We start from the raw sequence: 25,995 nt of genomic DNA, 5'->3' as shown, positions 1-25,995 counted from the left end.
CATTGCGTCAGCCTTACCTTAATAATAGCAGTGGTGGCGTCTGTTTTTAACGTGGGCTGGTGCCTCATCAGCTCATCCACAGCACTGCCCAGGTTAGAGGCCGTATCGCCTGCAGGAGACCGGAGAGAGGTCAAAGCTGGAAGAGACCACGGGCCTCTTAATCACTCCGCGAGAGACCTGAAGAGAGCTATGTCCTATGCTGCACTACAGGTCTCTTCAGCAGGGGCTTAGAGGTGGTTTAGAGAAAAATCGGGACGTCCGATGGACTTTAAATATAGAATATAATATATACCGTATTTTTCCTTTTATAAGATGCACCCCAAATTTGAAGGAAGAAAATAGGAAAAAAAAAAAAATTTTTCCTTTCAAAATAAGGGTTCGGCTTATATATGCCCACCAGTGAGGAGCGGTGGAGTTGGAGTGGCTCAGGAAGGTCACAGGAGGCCGGGTAGGCAAGGCTGCAGGCTCGTAAGAGGGGGGTGTCATGGCTCAGGAAGGTCACAGGAGGCAGGGTAGGCGAGGCTGCAGGCTCGGAAGAGGGGGTGTCATGGCTCAGGAAGGTCACAGGAGGCAGGGTAGGCGAGGCTGCAGGCTCGGAAGAGGGGGTGTCATGGCTCAGCAGGGTCACAGGAGGCAGGGAAGGCGATTCTGCAGGCTCGGAACAGGGGGTGTCATGGCTCAGGAAGGTCACAGGAGGCAGGGTAGGCGAGGCTGCAGGTTCGGAAGAGGGGGTGTCATGGCTCAGGAAGGTCACAGGAGGCAGGGTAGGCGAGGCTGCAGGCTCGGAAGAGGGGGTGTCATGGCTCAGCAGGGTCACAGGAGGCAGGGAAGGCGATTCTGCAGGCTCGGAAGAGGGGGTGTCATGGCTCAGGAAGGTCACAGGAGGCAGGGTAGGCGAGGCTGCAGGTTCGGAAGAGGGGGTGTCATGGCTCAGGAAGGTCACAGGAGGCAGGGTAGGCGAGGCTGCAGGCTCGGAAGAGGGGGTGTCATGGCTCAGGAAGGTCACAGGAGGCAGGGTAGGCGAGGCTGCAGGCTCGGAAGAGGGGGTGTCATGGCTCAGGAAGGTCACAGAAGGCAGGGTAGGCGAGGCTGCAGGCTCGGAAGAGGGGGTGTCATGGCTCAGCAGGGTCACAGGAGGCAGGGAAGGCGATTCTGCAGGCTCGGAAGAGGGGGTGTCATGGCTCAGGAAGGTCACAGGAGGCAGGGTAGGCGAGGCTGCAGGTTCGGAAGAGGGGGTGTCATGGCTCAGGAAGGTCACAGGAGGCAGGGTAGGCGAGGCTGCAGGCTCGGAAGAGGGGGTGTCATGGCTCAGGAAGGTCACAGGAGGCAGGGTAGGCGAGGCTGCAGGCTCGGAAGAGGGGGTGTCATGGCTCAGGAAGGTCACAGAAGGCAGGGAAGGTGATGCAGGCTCGGAAGAGGGGGTGTCATGGCTCAGGAAGGTCACAGGAGGCAGGGAAGGCGATGCTGCGGGGAAGAGGGGGTGTCGCGGATCAAGCGGGTCAATGGACGGATGATCGGCGATACTGCGGGCTCGTGTGGTGTCACGGCGGCGGGTGCCATTGATCTGTCAGCGGGCTTGGTGGAGGGGGTGCAGCGGTGACTCAAGTGGATCTGTGAGCGGCAGTGGAGGGTCGGCGATACTGTGGGCTCGTGGGGTGTTGTGGCGGCAAGCACCATTGATCTGCCGGCAGACTGCGGGCTCCACTAAATCGCCGGCTGTTTACACATTGGATTTCAAGAAAATGACAAGTGTAGGCTGCGCATGAGCAGATTGGTATCCGCGGCCATTTTCTTGAAGTCCATTGCGTCAACCACCGGCGATTCAAAGAAGCCTGCAGATCAATGGCGCCTGCCGCCACACGAACCCACAGTATTGCCACCCCTCTGCTGCCGCACACGGAACCTCTTGAGCCACGACCACCCTTCCTCCGAGCCCACCGCCGTGAGACCCTACGAGTCTGCAATATTGCCCAACGTCTGCTGCCTCACACTGACCCTCCGAAGCTGCTCCACTGCAGTGATACCCCCCCTCCAAGCCCTCCGTATCGCCGACCCTACACCACCACTGCCGCCCTGGTAAGCCACATGCGGTTTGTAAGATGTACCCCATTTTTCCCCCAGTTTAGGGGGGGGGGGGGGGGGGAAATCTTACAAACTAGAAAATACGATATATATGGGGTAACCACGTCTAAAAAATACTCTAACAGGTCAAGAAAAAAACAAGATACGTAATGATAAAGATCATAAGACACGATCTATAAGCTTGGCAGTAAATGTTAAATAGGTTGGAACCGTAAGATTTAGTTTTCTGAAAACCAATGCCGGTACTCCGTGATCACAGCCTTGTGTCTTACTGGTCACTCACCTAAAGGATCTGAGCTACGTCTTCTCCTCATCGCAGGAAGGTAGTCTGGTGATAGCAACACTTTAAAAAGTCTTTCGAAAGGTTGGCACTGCACAAACGACTGCAAACCGCGGGCATTCAGACAAAGTGCACTGAAAACATTTGGAAGGGAGCCTAGAACCTCCCGGGTAGCAGGTACCTAAAAAAAAGGGAAGGGGGAACAAGTCAGTAAATGCACTTATTGGTCAAATAGGTGAAAAGGGTACAGAAAAAGAAAAAAAAAAAAAAAAAAAAAAGACATATAGCAAGATTCTTACATCTTTTATAAGGAGAGCGTGCAGCATTACATCAGTCAGGCCATTGTCTTGGAGAGAGGAGAGGAGGGAGGGCTCTTGAAACACGAAGACCGTTACCACTTCAGTAGCTGCAAGAACACACAAGGCCTCATCACACAACTCTGTAATATCCCCATGGACGGAGACGTCGTCTTTAAGTAGCCCGGCTCCTGTTTGAGACTTACCCAGCAAGAAGAGGGACGGGCCGTAATACTCTGCATTACTGATTATGTGTTTCAGGGAGGTCGGAAGCGTTCCATCCATTACTAATAATTAAAAGGGGAAAAAATAAAAAATGTATCACGTGTTTTCTCAGAAGATCAGGCCGTTATAATTTAGTAAAATCTTTAAGAAAAAGCTTACCATGCCGAATTCCGTCTGAGAAAGCCGGATCCTGAATCGCTTTCTTCAAAAAATTTAGCATAGATTTCAACAAGGCTGCTCTTTGTGGAATGCACTGCACCCCTGCAAAAGCAAAAAAAAAAAAAATGTCGCCTGGTAAAAAGGTGTGCCCCCCTCTAATCTGGAGGGGTACAGTGATTTTTTTTCTGCAATGATGAGAATCCTTACCAGAGCGTGGCATTACTAAACTCCCTGCACTACTGCTTGTGGTCATGGGCCGAGGATCTGCAGAGGTGGAAGGACCTGGGCTGCTTTCCATGGCTACGTCAGACACTGCAACATAAAGAGGATACTGCTGTGAGGACAGTTTAATAGTGGATGCATCAATTTCACTTGTAGGGACTTTCGAGAGAAGGGGGGAAGAACCCGAGCGAAGAAGGGGGGAAGAACCCGAGCGAAGAAGGGGGGGAAGAACCCGAGCGAAGAAGGGGGGGGAAGAACCCGAGCGAAGAAGGGGGGGGAAGAACCCGAGCGAAGAAGGGGGGGGGAAGAACCCGAGCGAAGAAGGGGGGGGAAGAACCCGAGCGAAGAAGGGGGGAAGAACCCGAGCGAAGAAGGGGGGGGAAGAACCCGAGCGAAGAAGGGGGGGGAAGAACCCGAGCGAAGAAGGGGGGGGAAGAACCCGAGCGAAGAAGGGGGGAAGAACCCGAGCGAAGAAGGGGGGAAGAACCCGAGCGAAGAAGGGGGGAAGAACCCGAGCGAAGAAGGGGGGAAGAACCCGAGCGAAGAAGGGGGGAAGAACCCGAGCGAAGAAGGGGGGAAGAACCCGAGCGAAGAAGGGGGGAAGAACCCGAGCGAAGAAGGGGGGAAGAACCCGAGCGAAGAAGGGGGGAAGAACCCGAGCGAAGAAGGGGGGAAGAACCCGAGCGAAGAAGGGGGGAAGAACCCGAGCGAAGAAGGGGGGGAAGAACCCGAGCGAAGAAGGGGGGAAGAACCCGAGCGAAGAAGGGGGGAAGAACCCGAGCGAAGAAGGGGGGAGAACCCGAGCGAAGGGGGAGAACCCGAGAGAAAGGGGAGAACCCGAGAGAGGAGGGAGAACACGAGAAGGGGGTGAGCGAAAGAGGAGAGAAGAAAAAAATATATATATTCTTTTAATAACATCAGAATTATATATTATTATTATTATTATTATTATTAAACAATATAACAATCAAAACATTAAAATTGTCTCTTCAGGTATAAAGTAGACAAACTCTAGCGCCACCTATTGAAAGTAGCAATCCTAAAAGTCGAAAGTGGCCCTTTAACGAGCCCTCTCATATGACCTAGGATTTATGCCAGATCATGTCAGTCTCCGCAAGGAGAAAAGTTCTTCCCTTAGACCGCACTTTAGCCTCTCATTCAACCAGATCAGATCTCATACTTTGCACTGACGAGGAACAATCATCACGAAACACAGTGTCCGCAAATTGAGGTTCTGATCTGGTATAAATCCTAGGTCATATGAAAAGGCTCCTTAAAGGGCCACTTTTGACTTTTAAAGATAGCTACTTCCAATAGGTGGCGCTAGAGTTTGTCTCCTTCCTCCCTGAAGAGACAATTTGAATATTACCCAGAGGAGCATTGCAGCTATAAGACTCACCACTGACAGCCAGATTGGCTTGTCAGTCTCTGCAAAAAGAAAAGTTTCCCCCTTAGACCAAAATAAAAAAAAAAAAAGAATTTTGTTTACTTACCGTAAATTCTTTTTCTTATAGTTCCGTATTGGGAGACCCAGACCATGGGTGTATAGCTTCTGCCTCCAGAGGACACACAAAGTACTACACTTAAAAGTGTAGCTCCTCCCTCTGAGCTTATACACCCCCTGGTGAGCAGACCCAGCCAGTTTAGTGCAAAAGCTGAAGGAGAATAGCCACCCACAAGTAGAACAGAGCAAGAGCCGGAACAACCGGAGACTCTGTGCACGACAACAGCCGGTGATAACACGCGGAACAAGAAATTGCCAACAGGCAACAGGGAGGGTGTTGGGTCTCCCAATACGGAACTATAAGAAAAAGAATTTACGGTAAGTAAACAAAATTCTCTTTTTCTTTATCGTTCCTTTGGGAGACCCAGACCTTGGGACGTTCCAAAGCAGTCCCTGGGTGGGAATAAACAGAAAAACTAAGAAGTAGGCAGAACCTAACTTCACAAGTGGGCGACAGCCGCCTGAAGGATGCGTCTGCCCAAGCTCTAATCTGCCGAAGCATGAGCATGCACTTTGTAGTGCTTCGAGAAGGTATGCAGGCTAGTCCAAGTGGCAGCCTGACAGACTTGTTGAGCCGTAGCCTGGTGCCTAAAAGCCCAAGAGGCACCGACAGCTCTGGTCGAATGTGCCTTGATCCCCGGCGGTGGAGGCACCTGAGTACTCTGGTAGGCGTCCAAAATGGTCGATCTAATCCAACGGGCTAAGGTCGGCTTAGAAGCAGGGAGGCCCTTGCGCCGACCTGTGGTTAACACAAAAAGAGAGGTGCACCGCCTAAGAGCAGCGGTGCGAGACACAAATCCGGAGAGCACGCACCAGATCTAGAGTATGCAGCGCCTTCTCAAAGCGATGAACAGGAGCCAGACAGAAGGAAGGTAGGGTAATGTCCTGGTTAAGGTGGAAAGGAGAGACCACCTTAGGAAGAAAGTCCGGAGTCGGACGGAGAACCACCTTGTCTCGATGAAAAGAAGGGAATTTTGTTACTTACCGTAAATTCCTTTTCTTCTAGCTCTTATTGGGAGACCCAGACGATTGGGGTATAGCTACTGCCCTCTGGAGGCCACACAAAGCACTACATTAAAAGTGCAAGGCCCCTCCCCCTCTGGCTATACCCCCCCCGTGGTATCACGGGTTCTCCAGTTTTAGTGCCAAAGCAAGAAGGAGGAAGCCAATAACTGGTTTAAACAAATTAACTCCGAATAACATCGGAGAACTGAAAAACCGTTCAACATGAACAACATGTGTACCCGCAAACAACAAAAAAACATCCCGAAGGACAACAGGGCGGGTGCTGGGTCTCCCAATAAGAGCTAGAAGAAAAGGAATTTACGGTAAGTAACAAAATTCCCTTCTTCTTCAGCGCTCTATTGGGAGACCCAGACGATTGGGACGTCCAAAAGCTGTCCCTGGGTGGGTAAAGAAATACCTCATGTTAGAGCTGCAAAACAGCCCTCCCCTACGGGGGTGTCACTGCCGCCTGCAGGACTCTTCTACCTAAGCTGGCATCCGCCGAAGCATAGGTATGCACCTGATAATGCTTGGTGAAAGTGTGCAGACTGGACCAGGTAGCTGCCTGGCACACCTGTTGAGCCGAAGCCTGGTGACGTAATGCCCAGGACGCACCCACGGCTCTGGTTGAGTGGGCTTTTAGCCCTGAAGGAACCGGAAGCCCCGCAGAACGGTAGGCCTCTAGAATTGGTTCTTTAATCCATCGAGCCAGGGTGGCTTTAGAAGCCTGCAACCCCTTGCGCGGACCAGTGACAAGGACAAAAAGTGCATCGGCACGGCGCATGGGCGCCGTGCGGGAAATGTAGATTCTGAGTGCTCTCACCAGATCTAGCAAACGTAAGTCCTTTTCATACCGGTGAACCGGATGAGGACAAAACGAAGGCAAGGATATATCCTGATTAAGATGAAAAGAGGATACGACTTTAAGGAGAAACTCCGGAATAGGGCGCAGCACTACCTTGTCCTGGTGGAACACCAGGAAGGGAGCCTTGGATGACAGAGCTGCCAGCTCAGACACTCGCCGAAGCGATGTGATCGCAACAAGAAACGCCACTTTCTGTGACAGCCGAGAAAAGGAAACTTCCTTCAGAGGCTCGAAGGGCGGCTTCTGGAGAGCAACTAGTACCCTGTTCAGATCCCATGGATCTAACGGCCGCTTGTACGGGGGCACAATATGACAGACCCCCTGCAGGAACGTGCGCACCTTAGAAAGACGTGCTAGACGCTTCTGAAAAAACACGGATAGTGCCGAAACTTGCCCTTTAAGGGAGCTGAGCGACAAGCCCTTTTCTAACCCCGATTGCAGGAAGGAAAGAAACTTGGGCAATGCAAATGGCCAGGGAGACACTCCCTGAGCAGAGCACCAGGATAAGAAAATCTTCCACGTTCTGTGGTAGATCTTAGCCGAATTCGACTTTCTAGCTTGTCTCATTGTGGCAACGACTCCTTGAGATAATCCTGCAGATGCTAGGATCCAGGACTCAATGGCCACACAGTCAGGTTCAGGGCCGCAGAATTCTGATGGAAAAACGGCCCTTGGGACAGTAAGTCTGGTCGGTCTGGCAGTGACCACGGTCGACCGATCGTGAGATGCCACAGATCCGGATACCACGACCTCCTCGGCCAGTCTGGAGCGACGAGTATGATGCGGCTGCACTCGGATCTGATCTTGCGTAGCACTCTGGGCAAGAGCGCCAGAGGCGGAAACACGTATGGGAGCTGAAACTGCGACCAATCTTGAACCAAGGCGTCTGCCGCCAGAGCTCTTTGATCGCGCGACCTCGCCATGAATGCCGGGACCTTGTTGTTGTGCCGGGATGCCATTAGGTCGACGTCCGGCACTCCCCAGCGGCGACAGATTTCCTGAAACACGTCCGGGTGAAGGGACCATTCCCCTGCGTCCATGCCCTGGCGACTGAGGAAGTCTGCTTCCCAGTTTTCTACGCCTGGGATGTGAACCGCGGATATGGTGGATGCTCTGTCCTCCACCCACATTAGAATGCGCCGGACTTCTTGGAAGGCTTGCCGACTGCGCGTCCCTCCTTGGTGGTTGATGTATGCCACCGCTGTGGAGTTGTCCGATTGGATTCGGATCTGCTTTCCTTCCAGCCACTGTTGGAAGGCCAGTAGAGCAAGATACACTGCTCTGATCTCCAGAACATTGATCTGAAGGGTGGACTCCTGCGGAGTCCACGTCCCCTGAGCCCTGTGGTGGAGAAATACTGCTCCCCACCCTGACAGACTCGCATCTGTCGTGACTACTGCCCAGGATGGGGGCAGGAAGGATCTTCCCTGAGACAATGAGGTGGGAAGGAGCCACCATTGTAGGGAGTCCTTGGCCGTCTGGGAAAGCGAGACTTTCCTGTCCAGGGACGTTGACTTCCCGTCCCATTGGCGGAGAATGTCCCATTGAAGTGGGCGCAGATGAAACTGCGCAAAGGGAACTGCTTCCATGGCTGCCACCATCTTCCCTAGGAAATGCATGAGGCGCCGCAAGGGATGCAACTGGCCCTGCAGAAGAGATTGCACCCCTGTCTGTAGTGACCGCTGCTTGTTCAGCGGAAGCTTCACTATCGCTGCTAGAGTATGAAACTCCATGCCAAGATACGTTAGTGATTGAGTCGGTGATAGGATCGACTTTGGAAAGTTGATGATCCATCCGAAAGACTGTAGGGTCTCCAGCGTAGCATTCAGGCTGTGCTGACATGCCTCTTGAGAGGGAGCTTTGACCAATAAATCGTCTAGGTAAGGGATCACCGAGTGTCCCTGAGAGTGCAAGACTGCTACCACCGCCGCCATGACCTTGGTGAAGACCCGTGGGGCTGTTGCCAGACCAAATGGCAGAGCTACGAACTGAAAATGGTCGTCTCCTATCACAAAACGTAGAAAACGTTGATGTTCTGTAGCAATTGGCACGTGGAGATAAGCATCTTTGATGTCTATTGAGGCAAGGAAGTCTCCTCTGGACATTGAGGCAATGACAGAACGCAGGGTTTCCATCCGGAACTTCCTGGCGTGCACATGTTTGTTGAGCCGTTTTAGGTCCAGAACAGGACGGAACGAGCCGTCCTTTTTTGGAACCACAAAGAGATTGGAGTAAAACCCTTGCCCTTGTTCCTGAGGAGGGACTGGGATCACCACTCCTTCCGCTCTTAGGGAGCCCACCGCCTGCAGCAGAGCATCTGCTCGGTCTGGATGTGGGGAGGTTCTGAAGAACCGAGCTGGAGGACGAGAATTGAACTCGATTCTGTACCCGCGAGACAAAATGTCCGTCACCCACCGGTCTTTGACCTGTGACATCCAAATGCCGGAAAAGCGGGAGAGCCTGCCCCCGACCGGCGATGCGGAGGGAGGGGGCTGGAAGTCATGAGGTAGCCGCTTTGGAAGCGGTACCTCCATTTGCTTTCTTGGGGCGCGTGTGAGCCCGCCACGAATCTGAGTTTCTTTGCGTCCTCTGAGTCCCTTTGGACGAGGTAAATGGTGTCTTGCCCGAACCTCGAAAGGACTGAAACCTCTGCTGCCACTTTTTCTGCTGAGGTTTGGTTGTTCTGGGTTGTGGTAAAGAGGAGTCTTTACCCTTAGACTGCTTAATGATATCAGCCAATGGCTCGCCAAACAGTCTCTCTAGATAAAGGCAAACTGGTTAAACATTTTTTGGAACCAGCATCTGCTTTCCAGTCCTTTAACCACAAGGCTCTGCGCAAAACTACCGAATTGGCGGACGCCATTGAGGTGCGACTGGTAGATTCTAGGACCGCATTGATAGCGTAAGACGCAAACGCCGACATCTGCGTGGTAAGATGCGCCACTTGCGGCACTGTTGGATGTATGATAGCATCCACTTTTGCTAAGCCAGCTGAAATAGCCTGGAGTGCCCATACGGCTGCGAATGCCGGAGCAAACGACGCGCCTATAGCTTCATAGACAGATTTTAACCAAAGGTCCATCTGTCTGTCATTGGCATCTTTAAGTGAAGCGCCATCCTCCACTGCAACTATGGACCTAGCTGCGAGTTTGGAAATCGGGGGGTCTACCTTTGGACACTGTGTCCAGCGCTTGACCACGTCAGGGGGGAAAGGGAAACGCGTATCTTTAGATCGTTTAGAGAAACGCCTTTCTGGGTGAGCGTCGTGCTTCTGGATTGATTCTCTGAAGTCAGCGTGATCCAACAAAGCACTCAATTTACGCTTGGGATAAAGGAAACTTCTCCTGCTCCGCAGCCGCCTCTTCTGCTGAAGGGGCTGGGGGAGAAATATCCAACAGCCTAAGGATGGCTGAGATAAGGTCGTTTACCATGGCATCCCCATCAGGGGTATCCAGGTTGAGAGGGGTTCCAGGAATGGATTCCTGATCACTCTCATCAGACACATCACAGGGAGACTGATTGCGCTGAGACCCTGAGCAGTGTGATGACGTCGAGGGTCTTTCCCAGCGAGCTCGCTTAGGGTGGCTGGGGCTATCATCTGAGTCATAATCCTCGGCCTGTGAAGCCGGGGACTCCCCTGTGGGCTGGATTAATTCCAAGTGAGGGGGACCTGAGGACAGAGGCCTCGCCGTGCCCAAAGACTGAGCCCCATGCATAGATTGCAAGGTTTCAAGGATTTTTGCCATAGAGACAGACATATTATCAGCAAAAACTGCAAAGTCTGTCCCTGTCACCGGGGCAGGACTTACAGGCGTCTCAGCCTGGGTCACTCTCCCTCCTGACTCCGGCTGGCGAAGCAGCACCGGGTCGGAGCATTGCACACAATGGGGGTCATCGGAGCCTGCTGGTAGATTAGCCCGACATGCAGCACACGCAGTATACACAGCCCTAGCCTTGGCAGGCTTGCGTTTTGAGGATGGCATGTTGTTGCTTCCACAGAGTGATCTGGGAGATGCAGCCAGAAGCGACCTTACAGTGCAAGAAATACAATATCTCTATATCCTACACAGTACACCGATACACCGTGAGGCACTAGAGGGACCAGCACAGAAAATTCGCTTACCGCCCGCTTAAAAAGCGGGTGTGTGGTCGCCAGATAGCCCCTAGTCCAGGTCTCCCAGAGCCTTGCGTCCTTCCTCCAGCCAGACTGCATGTAATGGCTGCCGGCGTCCTGAGAGAGAAGGGGGGCGGGCCCTGGGCGTTCCTGGCTAAGAGCGGGAAGCCTGCTTCCCTCTGTGCCTAGTGTGAGGGCTGGAGCATGTAAATCAGGCTCCAGCCCTCGTCGCTGCTAGCGAACAGCGTCTCTCCCCTACCCTGAATGACAGGGTGGGGGCGGGAACGAATCGGAGCTGCCGGCGTCCTAGGCCCAAAAAGCCGGGGACTCAATTTATAACCGCCGCCGCCGTAAAAGCGCGGACGGCGGATCCCCGGCGCACCACAAGTCACAGCAGCGCCGCCCGGTCCAGAGGGGGTCGGCGCTGCGTTCCCATACACAAACAATCCCCCAGTAATCTGTAGGGACACTAGCTCCAACGTTGCGGTCCCCGGCGCACTACAACACCCAGCCAGCCCGGAGTGTGTCTGTGCCTGCCGGGGACACAGAGTACCTGTATGATGCAGGGCCTGTCCCTGATCGTACTCCTGCTCCGTCTCCATCAGGTTCTAATGGGTCTGTGGATGGAGCCCGGCGTCAGAGCTGAGAGGCCGGCAGGATCCCACTTCCACAGAGCCCTACAAGGGGATGTGGAAGGAAAACAGCATGTCAGGCTCCAGCCCTGTACCAGCAATAGGTACCTCAACCTTACAACACCATCCAGGGGTGAGAAGGGAGCATGCTGGGGACACTATATGTGTCCTCTTTTCTTCCATCCGAAATAGTCAGCAGCTACTGCTGACTAAAATCTGTGGAGCTATGCATGGAATGTCTGACCTCCTTCGCACACAAAGCTAAAACTGGAGAACCCGTGATACCACGGGGGGGGGTATAGCCAGAGGGGGAGGGGCCTTGCACTTTTAATGTAGTGCTTTGTGTGGCCTCCAGAGGGCAGTAGCTATACCCCAATCGTCTGGGTCTCCCAATAGAGCGCTGAAGAAACCTTTTTTAGTCTGACTCCGAAGAGAGCGCAGCCAAATCAGATACTCTCCTGAGAGAAGTTATGGCAACCAGAAAGGCCACCTTCTGAGAAAGACGATACAAAGAAACCTCCTTAAGAGGCTCAAAAGGGGGTTTCTGCAATACCGTGAGGACCAAGTTAAGGTCCCAGGGATCCAAGGGCAGCCGATACGGCGGAATGATGTGAGACGCGCCTTGCATGAAGGTGCGGACCTGAGCCAGCCGGGCGAGACGCCGCTGGAACAGCACTGACAGAGCTGAGCCTTGTCCCTTGAGAGAGTTGAGGGACAGTCCTAGCTGCAGACCGGACTGCAAAAAAAGACAGAAGGGTCGGCAAAGAGAATGGCCAAGGAGGATGGCCGGTAGAGCGACACCAGGACAGGAAAATTTTCCAAGTCCTGTGATAGATCTTAGCGGAGGAAGCCTTACGGGCCCGAGTCATAGTGGAGATGACTTCAGGAGGAATACCAGAAGCCGTCAAAATCCAGGACTCAAGAGCCACGCCGGCAATTTGAGAGCCGCAGAATTCGGGCGGAAAAACGGACCTTGCGAGAGTAGGTCTGGACAGTCCGGGAGATGCCACGGCATCTCTACGGACAGGTGGAGCAGGTCCGGATACCAAGCTCGCCTGGGCCAGTCCGTTGCAATGAGGATGACTCGACGGCCCTCCATTCTGATCTTGCGCAGGACTCTGGGCAAGAGAGCTAGAGGGGGAAACACGTACGACAGACGAAACTGGGACCAGTCTTGAACCAGAGCGTCCGCGGCGAAGGCCTGAGGATCGTGGGAGCGAGCCACGTAAACAGGAACTTTGTTGTTGTGACGGGATGCCATTAGGTCCACGTCCGGAGTGCCCCATTTGTGGCAGATTGACTGAAACACTGCCGGGTGCAGAGACCACTCGCCACCGTCCACGCTTTGACGGCTGAGATAATCTGCCTCCCAGTTTTCCAAGCCCGGGATGTGGGAGAGCCACGAATTGGAAATGTTCCTCTCCGATTGCAAAACGTAGCCAACGCTGGTGTGAAACTGCAATTGGCACATGCACATAGGCATCTCTGATGTCGATGGACGCCAGGAAATCCCCTTGGGTCATTGAGGCAATGATTGATCGCAGAGACTTCATGCGAAAGTGCCGCACCTGAACATGCTTGTTGAGAAGCTTGAGATCCAGGATGGGCCGGAAGGTACCGTCCTTTTTGGGAACTAGGAAGAGATTTGAGTAGAAACCTCTGAACCGTTCCCGGGCGGGAACTGGTACAAATACTCCATTGGCCTGCAAGGATGCCACGGCCTGCGAGAAGGCGGCGGCCTTGGAGCAGGGGGGAGTTGAGAGAAAAAATCTGTTTGGCGGGCTGGAAGAGAATTCTATCCTTTAGCCGTGGGAGATCTCTCTCACCCACTGATGGGAGACGTGTTGAAACCAAGCGTCGTTAAAGTGGGAGAGCCTGCCACCGACTAAGGACGTTGCCGGAGTGGGCAGAGAGTCACGAGGAGGCTGCCTTAGTGGCAGCACCTCCGGCGGTCTTCTGCGGACGCGCTTTTGGGCGCCAGTTGGATTTCTGGTCCTTAGCTGAGTTAGCAGACGAGGCGGAGGGCTTAGAGGACGACCAGTTGGAGGAACGAAAGGAGCGAAACCTCGACTGATTCCTACCCTGGGCAGGTTTCCTTTTTTTGTTTTAGTTTGTGGCATGGAAGTACTCTTCCCGCCAGTAGCTTCTTTAATAATTTCATCCAGCTGTTCACCGAACAGCCTGGACCCAGCAAAAGGGAGCCCAGCAAGGTACTTCTTTGAAGAAGCATCTGCCTTCCACTCTCGAAGCCACAAGATCCTGCAGATAGCGAGGGAATTAGCTGAAGCCACCGCAGTGCGGTGAGCAGCCTCTAGCATGGCAGACATGGCATAAGATGAAAAAGCTGAAGCTTGAGAAGTTAAGGCAACCATCTCGGGCATAGATTCCCTGGTGAGGGAATGCATCTCCTCTAGAGAAGCAGAGATGGCTTTGAGAGCCCACACTGCTGCAAAAGTTGGGGAAAACGCGGCCCCCGCAGCTTCATACACAGATTTGGCCAGAAGGTCAATCTGACGGTCAGTGGAATCCTTAAGGGAGGTGCCATCAGCCACCGACACAACGGTCCGGGCTGATAGCCTAGACACCGGAGGGTCTACCTTTGGGGAATGAGCCCACTCCTTGACCACCTCAGGTGGAAAGGGAAAACGGTCATCAGAACCACGCTTTGGGAAGCGTTTGTCAGGACAGGCCCTGGGTTTGGTCACAGCGGTCTGAAAACTGGAGTGGTTAAAGAACACACTCTTTGCTCTCTTAGGCGAGGTAAACTGGTGCTTTTCTGCCAGAGAGGGTTGCTCCTCTGATACTGGCGGATTGAGATCCAGTACAGAATTAATAGAAGCAATCAAGTCACTAAGATCTGAGTCACTCTCGGACAGATCAATGGGGTACATGGAGTTAGCCTCCGAGCCCCCTGTAAAGGCATCCTCCTCCTCCTGCGAGTCAGCTCTTGAATCAGAGCCACGGGAGGAGGAAGGAGAGGAAACCCTGTGTCTCTTCTCAGGAGGACGGGGTCTGGGCCCTGATGATGAATCCTCTGTGAGCTCCGGTGGACGGAGGTCAGAAGATAAAGATCCTAAGGGACCCTTAGCAGTAGAGGCACCCTGTGAAAGGGGCTGATGCATATTCATCAAAGTCCTGGACAGAGGTCCCATGGACTCAGCAAAAGACTGGGAGATAGACCTAGAAAAGGACTCTACCCAGGCCGGGGGATCAGCCACAGAAGCAGGAGCAGCCTGAGAGACCACTGGGGGTGACACTCCAGGCTGTGGCACCGCCAAGTTAAAGCAGACATCACAATGTGGATATGTGCTCAGTTCAGGCAGCAGGAGCTTACATGCAGCGCATACAATATAAAGCTTTGGAGCCTTGCTCCTCGTGTGAGACATGCTGCTGGAGTGGGGACAGCTTCTACAAGAGAATGAACCCCAGAGAGTATATACAGAGGTCCATAACCAGAGACCGGTTGTGGCTTACCAGACCGCTGGCAGCGGTGTTGTGTGCCCTCCAGATCCCGAAGCCCGGACCCCCAATGCACAGCACCTCAGCAGGGATGCAGAGTGCAGGCCAGCGCAGAGTGAACCCTGTCTGAGAAAATGGCCGCCGGAGCGAAGAGAGGGGGTGGGACTTGGGGCGTTCCTGTAGGAGAGCGGGATCTGGAGGGCTATAGAGACCTACAGGGGAGGAGACACGCACAGCAGTGGGGAGTGTCCCTCCCCTGTGCAGGACGGCCGCCGGGAGGAGCCGTGCCTGTCCCTCTGCATGAGTGACATGCGAGGGCAGTGAACAGAAACTAGGCCTCCGGCAAAGCCGGGGCCTAAATTTGAGCGGCGAGGCCGACGCGCAGGCACCATCGGCGCGGTTCTCGGGCAACAGCTAGAGAACCCGCCGGAAATGCCAAGATAAATACAGTAAGCACACTCTCCCCATACAATAAAGCACAGGGACCCCCAACATATAAACGTCTCAGGTACTTAGCTGCCGAGACGCAGGGCCAGGTCCCTGGGGATGAGTGCTCCGGTCCAGCAGGATCATCAAGGGGCTGTGGATGGAGACCGGTCTCCTGCCAGGCATGGAGACCGTGCAGGCTCCCACTTCGAGCCAGAGCCCAGAAGGGATGGTGAAGGAGCACGGCATGTAAGGTTCCAGCCTTGGAATCAACCTTACAACACCGCCGACACAGTGGGGTGAGAAGGGACATGCCGGGGGTCCAGACGTGGACCCGCACTTCAATCTCATTCCAAAAGAAGGGAATTTTGTTTACTTACCGTAAATTCCTTTTCTTCTAGCTCCAATTGGGAGACCCAGACAATTGGGTGTATACCTATGCCTCCGGAGGCCACACAAAGTATTACACTAAAAGTGTAAAGCCCCTCCCCTTCAGCCTATACACCCCCCGTGCTGCTACGGGCTCATCAGTTTTGGTGCAAAAGCCAGAAGGAGGAAAAAAATTATAAACTGGTTTAAAGTAAATTCAATCCGAAGGAATATCGGAGAACTGAAACCATTTAACATGAACAACATGTGTATACAAAAACAGGGGCGGGTGCTGGGTCTCCCAATTGGAGCTAGAAGAAAAGGAATTTTACGGTAAGTAAACAAAATTCCCTTCTTTGTCGCTCCTAATTGGGAGACCCAGACAATTGGGACGTCCAAAAGCAGTCCCTGGGTGGGTAAATACTACCTCATAATAGAGCCGTAACGGCTCCGTCCTACCGGTGGGCAATTGCCGCCTGAAGGACTCGCCTACCTAGGCTGGCATCTGCCGAAGCATAGGTATGCACCTGATAGTGTTTCGTGAAAGTGTGCAGGCTCGACCAGGTAGCTGCCTAACACACCTGCTGAGCCGTAGCCTGGTGTCGCAAGGCCCAGGACGCTCCCACGGCCCTGGTAGAATGGGCCTTCAGTCCTGAGGGAACCGGAAGCTCCGAGGAACGGTAAGCTTCGAGAATTGGTTCCTTGATCCACCGAGCCAGGGTTGATTTGGAAGCTTGTGTCCCTTTACGCTGGCCAGCGACAAGGACAAAGAGTGCATCCGAGCGGCGCAGGGGCGCCGTACGAGAAATGTAGAGTCTGAGTGCTCTCACCAGATCTAACAAGTGCAAATCCTTTTCACATTGGTGAACTGGATGAGGACAAAACGAGGGTAAGGAGATGTCCTGATTGAGATGAAAAGGGGATACCACCTGTCACAAACCACCGGGGGGGTCACTCAGAAATCCCCCGCGCTGGCTACCAGTACGTCACAATCGGGGGGTAACAAGTGGGGGTCACCCCTACTTTATACCTCCCGACCGACAGACAGAGCACGTGACGCGCTCTCTAGCGCCCCTCTTATAGTCAGGCCAATTATGGAATTGCCCGACAATAAGCAAGGAGGCCGCTATACTACTTATGCCGATTATTGAAGGGTCCCCGGTGAGAGTAGGGTATATATTCCCCCGACCTCCGCGGGCGGAATATATAATATCTTCCCGGATCTCACTGGCCTCCCCACAATAATCCTTGGCACAACTCGCTGCCACCAACCGATTTACGGTAACTATTAGCCGAACACACAGACGTGGGATTCAAGATCGAGATAACAGAACAGCCCAAGATTAATTATATAATTTAATCGCCTAAAGCCACACTAGAACTACAATATATACAATAGGGAATCTACAGAATATACATATGTCAGAGTACAGTTACAGATAAAGCATGGGTTACAAACAGGTATACAATTACATCAGTTACCTTGTGTGTCTGGCCACAGGGGGGCGCTGTAGACCAGGTTTCCAGGAACCCCCTCACAGGTCTTTCCCAACCAGGCCCCCGAGCAGAAGAACCTTGGAAAATGGCCGAAGTAGGGTTATCAACCTGGCCAAATCCAGGTCCCCTCCTACCTTCGTGACCTCACAGGGAGCACTGCTCCACCCCTGGCTTGAGTTATGGACAATATCCGAACATGGAATATGGGCCATAACTTTGCCTGGGAGCGTCGTAGGCGGACGCCGATGCTCTCATTGTGACAGTTATGAATTTAGCTACAGAACGAGGGGACTCATGACCTGTCTGCCAGTTCCCCATTGGCTGATATCACGCCTGGGGCATTTCCCAATGTCCTGTTCCCATAAAAAGGGGGTGCCGGCATCGTCCACATGCGGAGACACCATTTTTATGGTTGCCATATTTATCGGAAATATGGCTTGCGAGATATGAACCATTTTTTACTGGAGTCGTTCTGTCTGGCTATTTCCAGAGCCTTGCTAATTAGATAGCAGCTCCTACTACAGGGTGACGGCAGGGAGTCATCCTGTGTCCATTGTCCCAAAGCCACCTAATTTCCATATCACAGGACATGGCCATGGAGTTTGTTGCTAAACCAGTTGTGTGGGGGAAAGGGGGGTTGACACCAGGAGAGGGCTTCCTGACATACTTGAATATCATGATTTATCGTCATCTCTCCGGATTTACCTCACACCTCCCCCCTTTTGAGGGCGCTAGGGGGCAGCACACTCCGGTGTTCCCCCGTGCGCCCGTCCGCGACCTCTCCTTGTCGGGACAGCCCGTCTGCGTTACCGTGGTCACGGCCCCTTTTGTGGCGAATGGTGAAGTCGTATTGCTGGAGCGCAAGGCTCCATCGCAACAATCGCCCATTCGTCCCAGAGACGGTGTGCAACCAGCTGAGGGGATTGTGGTCCGTCTCCACGATGAAGTGGCGCCCGTATAGATAGGGTTGCAGACGCTGCAGGGCCCACACTATGGCCAGGCACTCCTTCTCCATTGTAGAATAGGCCACTTCCCTTGGTAACAGCTTCCTGCTCAGGTACAAGACTGGGTGCTCTTGGCTCGCAGAGTCCACCTGGCTGAGCACCGCACCGAGGCCGAAGTCACTGGCGTCGGTCTGTACTACAAACGGCCGCGTGAAGTCGGCTGCCTGTAGCACGGGCGGGCTGGACAGGGCGTCCTTTAGGGCCCGGAAGGCTGTCTCGCAGTCCATTGTCCAATCGACTGCAGAGGGCAGCTTCTTCTTGGTGAGGTCCGTCAAGGGCTTTGCCAGGCTACTATAGCGTGGAACAAACCTCCTATAGTACCCAGCGGTCCCCAAGAAGGACATCACCTGCTTCTTGGTCCTGGGGGTGGGCCAGGATGCGATGGCCTCCACTTTCTCAGGCTCGGGCTTCAGCGTTCCCCCACCTACCCGGTGACCGAGGTACTGGACCTCGCTCATGGCCAGCTGACACTTTCCCGGCTTGATGGTCAAACCTGCCCGGTGGATCCGCCTGAGCACCTGTGCTAGATGCTCTAGGTGGTCCTCCCAGGTGGGACTGAAGACGGCAATGTCATCCAGGTACGCGGCCGCGTACCCTTCAAATCCCTTGAGCAGGGTGTTGACCATCCGCTGGAAAGTGGCAGGGGCATTCCTCATCCCGAATGGCATCACCGTGGACTCGTACAGTCCAAATGGGGTAATAAAGGCAGAGCGTTCCCTGGCCTTGCGAGTCAGGGGGATCTGCCAATATCCCCGGCTCAGATCCATGATGGTCAGGTACTGAGCCCCGGCCAACTGATCGAGCAGGTCATCGATGCGTGGCATTGGGTACGCATCGGCGACCGTGACCGCATTGAGCCCCCTGTAGTCCACGCAGAACCGAGTGGTTCGGTCCTTCTTAGGGACGAGGACTACAGGCGAGGCCCAAGCGCTGTTGGATGCCTGGATCACCCCCAGGTTCAGCATCTCGTCAATCTCCTGGCGCATGTGTTGCTGCACCTCCAGGGAGACCCGATATGCTGAACGCCGGATCGGGGGATGATCCCCAGTGTCCACGTGATGGACAGCCAAGTCAGTCCTTCCGGGCTGGTTGGTAAACAACCCCCGGAAGGGGTGTAGGGTGGCCCACAGCTGGGACCGTTGGTCCTCCAAGAGCTGGTGGCCAACCTCCACATCCTCAATGGATCCGCCTGCCCTAACCTGGGCTAGCATATCCAAGAGGGTTTCCGCTTCTCCCTCCTCGGGCAGGTTGCACACAGGGAGTGCACATGCCTCCCGCTCATGATGTGCCTTCATCATGTTCACATGGAAGGGCTTCCGCCTTCCACGGGCAGGGTCCAGGGTGACCAGGTACGTCACAGGGTTGAGCTGCTGGTACACGAGGTATGGGCCTTCCCAGGCTGCCTGAAGCTTGTCCTGTGGTACGGGGACCAGTACCCACACCTTCTGACCCACTTGGTAGGTCCTCTCACAAGCGTTCTGGTCGTACCAACGCTTCTGATCGGCCTGGGCTTGAGCCATATTGTCGTGTACCAGTTGCGTCAAGGCCTGCATTTTGTCCCGGAAGCGCATGACATACTCGATGACCGACACTCCAGGGGTGGCCAAATCCCCTTCCCAAGCCTCTTTCACCAGAGCCAGGGGGCCCCGCACACGTCGCCCGTACAGGAGCTCAAACGGTGAGAATCCGGTTGAGGCCTGTGGAACCTCCCGGTAAGCAAATAACAGGTGTGGGAGATACCGCTCCCAGTCACGCCCATGGGAGTCGACCAACATCTTAAGCATCTGCTTCAAGGTGCCATTGAACCGCTCGCACAGGCCATTAGTCTGTGGATGGTACGGGCTGGCCACCAGATGTCGCACCTGGACTTGCTTACAGAGGGTCTCCATCAGCTGGGACATGAATTGGGTCCCCCGGTCGGTGAGCATTTCCTGGGGAAAACCCACTCGGGAGAAAATCTCCAGCAATGCGGTGGCCACCTTGTCAGCCCGAATGGACGACAAGGCCACTGCTTCTGGGTACCGGGTGGCATAGTCCACTACCGTCAGTATGAAGCGTTTCCCGGAGCTGCTGGGGATGGCCAGCGGGCCGACCAGATCCACAGCCACCCTCCTGAAAGGCTCATCGATGATGGGCAGAGATACCAGTGGGGCTTTGGGGCGTGGCCCCGCCTTCCCCACTCTCTGACAGGTTTCACACGAACGGCAGTAGGCAGCCACATCGGCCCCCATTTTTGGCCAGTAGAAATGCTGGTTTAACCTGGCCTTGGTCTTAGCGATCCCTAGGTGTCCGGCCATCGGAATCTCATGTGCGATCCGCAGCAACTCCGTCCGGAACGGATAGGGTATCACCAACTGTCGGTCCCTGGGCCACGCCTCCGGTGAACCCTGCTGGACCGTGGCCCGGTACAGCCGTCCTTGGTCCCAGACCACTCGCTCCGGGTCCGAGTCCGAGGGAGGCTGTGCCGCCTGCTCCTTTAGAGCTTTCAGGCTGTCGTCAGCTTCTAACGCTGCCTGAAACTCCTGACTAGATGTGGCCAGAATCGACGAGACTGTCACATCTTCAGTCAGTACCCCGGGACCTGTGTCCTGGCCTCCACCTGACTCGGCTGCCACTTGGTCAGAAGGGGAAGAGCTATCGGACCTCCAGGAGGCCCCTTGGCTTCCAGCACTCCCACTGCGGGTGACAGCGGCCACAGCCTCTGCGACCGTGGGTCGTGCCTGCTCCTCCTCCGTTCCTGACCAAGTCGCCGGTTCAGGCAGACCTACCTGGCTTCCTGACACCCCGGTTGTGGGGGAACCATGCACCGAGATCTTACCTGGGAGCACTTCCGCTCCTGGACCGGCCCCAATCTCACCTGCCTGTTCCCCTCCTGCAGCAACAGAACCCCGGTGTGAAATCTCTGGGGACCCCACATTTGCTGTGGTAGCCCCCACCCCACACACTGGTCCTCCCCCTGCAGCACCCTGCTCTCTGCTTATCCCTGCAGAGGGCAACAGATCCCAGCTCACAGGCTGGTTACTTGTAGAGGCATTGTCACACCTTTCTCTGACCCCCTCCCCTGTCACAGCTGCAGCTGTGTGTGTGTCTATGGTGTCTGTGCAAGCAGAAATATCAGAGTTCACTCCCTCCTCCCTTACATCATTCATAGATAACACATTAACATTGTCAGGAGTCATGTCAGCACTGGCTGAAGGTTCAGCCTTTGGGGCGGGGCCAAACTGGGAGGTTATTTGCCCCAAATCTGTCCCAAGTAGCACGTTTGCAGGGATCCGATCAGTTACCCCCACCTCCCTCACCCCTCGCCCTGCGCCCCAGTCCACATAAATTTCAGCAACAGGCAGCGCCGGGTCAATGCCTCCAATCCCGGAGACAGCGAGGGTTTTTCCAGGGATCAAGTCTTGGGGGGACACCATCTCAGGCCGCACCAGAGTCACCTCCGAGGCGCTGTCTCGCAGTCCTATGGTCACAGACTGGCCGACGGTGACAGGTTGGAAGCTGTCCAGGGACCTACCACCACCCCCACCCACACAATACACCTTGGGCGGCCCTTGGGACGGGGACGGAGCCGGGGCCTTGGGACGCTGAGGGCACATGGCCTTGAAGTGTCCAGGTAGGTTGCACTGGTGGCACCGTCTTGGTTCTGCCACGGGCCTGGAGAGGGGAGTTGAGGGGGACACCCCCTGCAGTCTAGGGGCAGGTGGGGCAGTCGCAGAGTTCATCTTACCCCCTCTCCAGGTGCTGCTGGTGGCTGCTCTCCTGGCTTCAGGAGCCCGATTGTTGGGGTAGTCATCTGCCAGGGCAGCTGTAGCCGTGGATCCCTTTGGCTTCTGGTCTCGGATGAACTGGCGGAGATCCTCAGGGCAGTTCCACAAGAGTTGCTCCGTGATGAACAAGTCCAGGATCTCCGGTCCGGTGGAAAGCTGCAGGCCTTGGGTCCAGTGGTCGGCAGCTCGGGCAAGTGCCCGCCGGTGGTCAGCCCAGGAGTCCTTTGGTCCCTTCTGCAGCGTCCGGAACTTCTTGCGGTAGGACTCCGGGGTGAGGTTGTACTGTTGGATCAGGGCCCGCTTGATGGTGTCGTAGCCCTGATCCGCCTCAGCAGGCAAGTCCCCAAGGATATCCAGGGCCTTACCCCTTAAACGGGGGGTCAGGTATTTGGCCCACTGGTCCTTGTTCAGATGATGCTGCAAGCAAGTCCGTTCAAAAGCAGTCAAGAAAGAGTCCAAGTCTCCATCCTTCTCCAGCACTGGGAAGTCCTCAACACGGACCTTTGGAAGTTTGGTGTCTGGAAGGTCACGGGTGGCTGATGAGGGCCGGAGCTGAGCTAGCTGCAGCTGGTAGTTACGCTCTGCCTGGCGCTCTTCACGCGCTGCTTGCCGCTCACGCTCGGCCATGAGTTCCTTGTAGCCCTCCCGGTCTCCAGCCTGGCGTAGGGCCATAGCCATTTGAAGAAGGCTATCCGAGCCTCCCAGGCTCGGTGGAATGGCACGTGGTGATCTGCGGCCCGCTGCGGAGCCTGGTGCTTCACTGTCCATTGCAGAGCGGAGGGCTGGCGTCTGGCTCGTTGAGGACCCTTGGGCGAGCTGCTCCTCATCTTGTCCAGCAGTGCCCGGTTGTGCAATGTCCTCTGCAGAGCTGTTTTCTGGCGTCGAGCTCCTGGAGGACTCGTGGACAACCTCCTCATCGTCTCTGGCCTGAGCATCGGCCATTCCTTTGGCTTTGCTCCTGGTGCTATCAGCCATTGTTGCAGACTTTGGTCACTGACACAGAACTGACACCTGATGCCTCCACACACCTTACAGTATCTGCACTCTGACACTCTAGTGTTGAGCTAGTCTGAAGACCCCAGCAGCCACAGCTGCTGCAGGCAGTCTTTAGTGTCTGGGAGTATGGGTCTCACACTCACACACACTATTATCTCGATCCCACCGCTATGCCACCAATAGGTCACAAACCACCGGGGGGGTCACTCAGAAATCCCCCGCGCTGGCTACCAGTACGTCACAATCGGGGGGTAACAAGTGGGGGTCACCCCTACTTTATACCTCCCGACCGACAGACAGAGCACGTGACGCGCTCTCTAGCGCCCCTCTTATAGTCAGGCCAATTATGGAATTGCCCGACAATAAGCAAGGAGGCCGCTATACTACTTATGCCGATTATTGAAGGGTCCCCGGTGAGAGTAGGGTATATATTCCCCCGACCTCCGCGGGCGGAATATATAATATCTTCCCGGATCTCACTGGCCTCCCCACAATAATCCTTGGCACAACTCGCTGCCACCAACCGATTTACGGTAACTATTAGCCGAACACACAGACGTGGGATTCAAGATCGAGATAACAGAACAGCCCAAGATTAATTATATAATTTAATCGCCTAAAGCCACACTAGAACTACAATATATACAATAGGGAATCTACAGAATATACATATGTCAGAGTACAGTTACAGATAAAGCATGGGTTACAAACAGGTATACAATTACATCAGTTACCTTGTGTGTCTGGCCACAGGGGGGCGCTGTAGACCAGGTTTCCAGGAACCCCCTCACAGGTCTTTCCCAACCAGGCCCCCGAGCAGAAGAACCTTGGAAAATGGCCGAAGTAGGGTTATCAACCTGGCCAAATCCAGGTCCCCTCCTACCTTCGTGACCTCACAGGGAGCACTGCTCCACCCCTGGCTTGAGTTATGGACAATATCCCAACATGGAATATGGGCCATAACTTTGCCTGGGAGCGTCGTAGGCGGACGCCGATGCTCTCATTGTGACAGTTATGAATTTAGCTACAGAACGAGGGGACTCATGACCTGTCTGCCAGTTCCCCATTGGCTGATATCACGCCTGGGGCATTTCCCAATGTCCTGTTCCCATAAAAAGGGGGTGCCGGCATCGTCCACATGCGGAGACACCATTTTTATGGTTGCCATATTTATCGGAAATATGGCTTGCGAGATATGAACCATTTTTTACTGGAGTCGTTCTGTCTGGCTATTTCCAGAGCCTTGCTAATTAGATAGCAGCTCCTACTACAGGGTGACGGCAGGGAGTCATCCTGTGTCCATTGTCCCAAAGCCACCTAATTTCCATATCACAGGACATGGCCATGGAGTTTGTTGCTAAACCAGTTGTGTGGGGGAAAGGGGGGTTGACACCAGGAGAGGGCTTCCTGACATACTTGAATATCATGATTTATCGTCATCTCTCCGGATTTACCTCACACCACCTTAGGGAGGAATTCCGGAACCGGACGCAGAACCACCTTGTCATGGTGAAACACCAGGAAAGGAGCTTTGCATGATAACGCTGCCAACTCAGACACTCTCCGAAGTGAGGTGACTGCTACTAGAAAAAACACTTTCTGCGAAAGACGTGCGAGCGAAATATCCCTCACGACAAACCCTTTTCCAATCCGGATTGAAGAAAGGACAGAAAAGTGGGCAAGGCAAATGGCCAGGGAGAAAACCCCTGAGCAGAGCACCACGACAGGGATATTTTCCACGTCCTGTGGTAGATCTTGGCGGACGTTGGTTTCCTAGCCTGTCTCATAGTGGCAATGACCTCTTGAGATAATCCTGAAGACGCTAGGATCCAGGACTCAATGGCCACACATTCAGGTTGAGGGCCGCAGAATTCAGATGGAAAAAACGGCCCTTGAGACAGCAAATCTGGTCGGTCTGGCAGTGCCCACGGTTGGCCGACCGTGAGATGCCACAGATCCGGGTACCACGACCTCCTCGGCCAGTCTGGAGCGACGAGGATGGCGCGGCGGCAGTCGGCCCTGATCTTGCGTAACACTCTGGGCAACAGTGCCAGAGGAGGAAACACATAAGGAAGCCGAAACTGCGACCAATCCTGAACTAAGGCGTCTGCCGCCAGAGCTCTGTGATCTTGAGATCGAGCCATGAATGTTGGGACCTTGTTGTTGTGCCGTGACGCCATTAGGTCGACGTCCGGCATCCCCCAGCGGCAACAGATCTCCTGAAACACGTCCGGGTGAAGGGACCATTCCCCTGCGTCCATGCCCTGGCGACTGAGAAAGTCTGCTTCCCAGTTTTCTACGTCCGGGGTGTGAACTGCGGATATGGTGGATGCTGTGGCTTCCACCCACAGCAGAATCCGCCGGACTTCCTGGAAGGCTTGCCGACTGCGTGTCCCACCTTGGTGGTTGATGTAAGCCACTGCTGTGGAGTTGTCCGACTGAATTCGGATCTGCTTGCCTTCCAGCCACTGCTGGAATGCTTTTAGGGCAAGATACACTGCCCTGATCTCCAGAACATTGATCTGAAGTGAGGACTCTTGCTGAGTCCACGTACCCTGAGCCCTGTGGTGGAGAAAAACTGCTCCCCACCCTGACAGACTCGCGTCCTTCGTGACCACCGCCCAGGATGGGGGTAGGAAGGATTTCCCCTTCGATAATGAGGTGGGAAGAAGCCACCACCGAAGGGAAGCTTTGGTTGCCTGAGAGAGGGAGACGTCCCTGTCCAGGGACTTCGGCATCCTGTCCCACTTGCGTAGGATGTCCCATTGAAGTGGACGCAGGTGAAACTGCGCGAAAGGGACTGCTTCCATTGCTGCCACCATCTTCCCCAGGAAGTGCATGAGGCGCCTCAAGGGGTGCGACCGACCTTGAAGGAGAGATTGCACCCCTGTCTGTAGTGAACGCTGTTTGTCCAGCGGAAGCTTCACTATCGCTGGAAGAGTATGAAACTCCATGCCAAGATATGTCAGCGATTGGACCGGTGTCAGATTTGACTTTGGAAAATTGATGATCCACCCGAAACTCTGGAGAATCTCCAGAGTAACGTTGAGGCTGTGTTGGCATGCCTCTTGAGAGGGTGCCTTGACCAGCAGA

At 54.5% G+C, this 25,995-nt stretch overlaps 1 protein-coding gene across 11 annotated transcripts in view; it reads right to left on the bottom strand.

The window, feature by feature from the left end:
• Positions 1-25,995, bottom strand: part of HUWE1 (HECT, UBA and WWE domain containing E3 ubiquitin protein ligase 1) — a 282,139-nt gene that overhangs the window by 201,446 nt on the left and 54,698 nt on the right. For 7 of the 11 annotated variants that reach the window (XM_075324217.1, XM_075324216.1, XM_075324218.1 and 4 more), the window contains 6 exons: positions 3,250-3,354; positions 3,043-3,144; positions 2,865-2,945; positions 2,662-2,768; positions 2,366-2,543; positions 18-136 (listed from right to left, as the gene is read on the bottom strand). In XM_075324217.1, coding sequence (XP_075180332.1) covers positions 18-136; positions 2,366-2,543; positions 2,662-2,768; positions 2,865-2,945; positions 3,043-3,144; positions 3,250-3,354 — 692 coding nt within the window. The remainder of the gene's footprint in view (positions 1-17; positions 137-2,365; positions 2,544-2,661; positions 2,769-2,864; positions 2,946-3,042; positions 3,145-3,249; positions 3,355-25,995) is intronic. The other 4 variants (XM_075324220.1, XM_075324221.1, XM_075324223.1 and 1 more) reach the window with 1 other exon arrangement.

The sequence above is a fragment of the Anomaloglossus baeobatrachus genome, chromosome 9 (assembly GCF_048569485.1).
Source record: "Anomaloglossus baeobatrachus isolate aAnoBae1 chromosome 9, aAnoBae1.hap1, whole genome shotgun sequence".
Taxonomy (NCBI): domain Eukaryota; kingdom Metazoa; phylum Chordata; class Amphibia; order Anura; family Aromobatidae; genus Anomaloglossus; species Anomaloglossus baeobatrachus.
The sequence above is the reverse complement of the archived record's forward strand: the minus strand, read 5'-3'. Positions and strand labels throughout refer to the sequence as shown.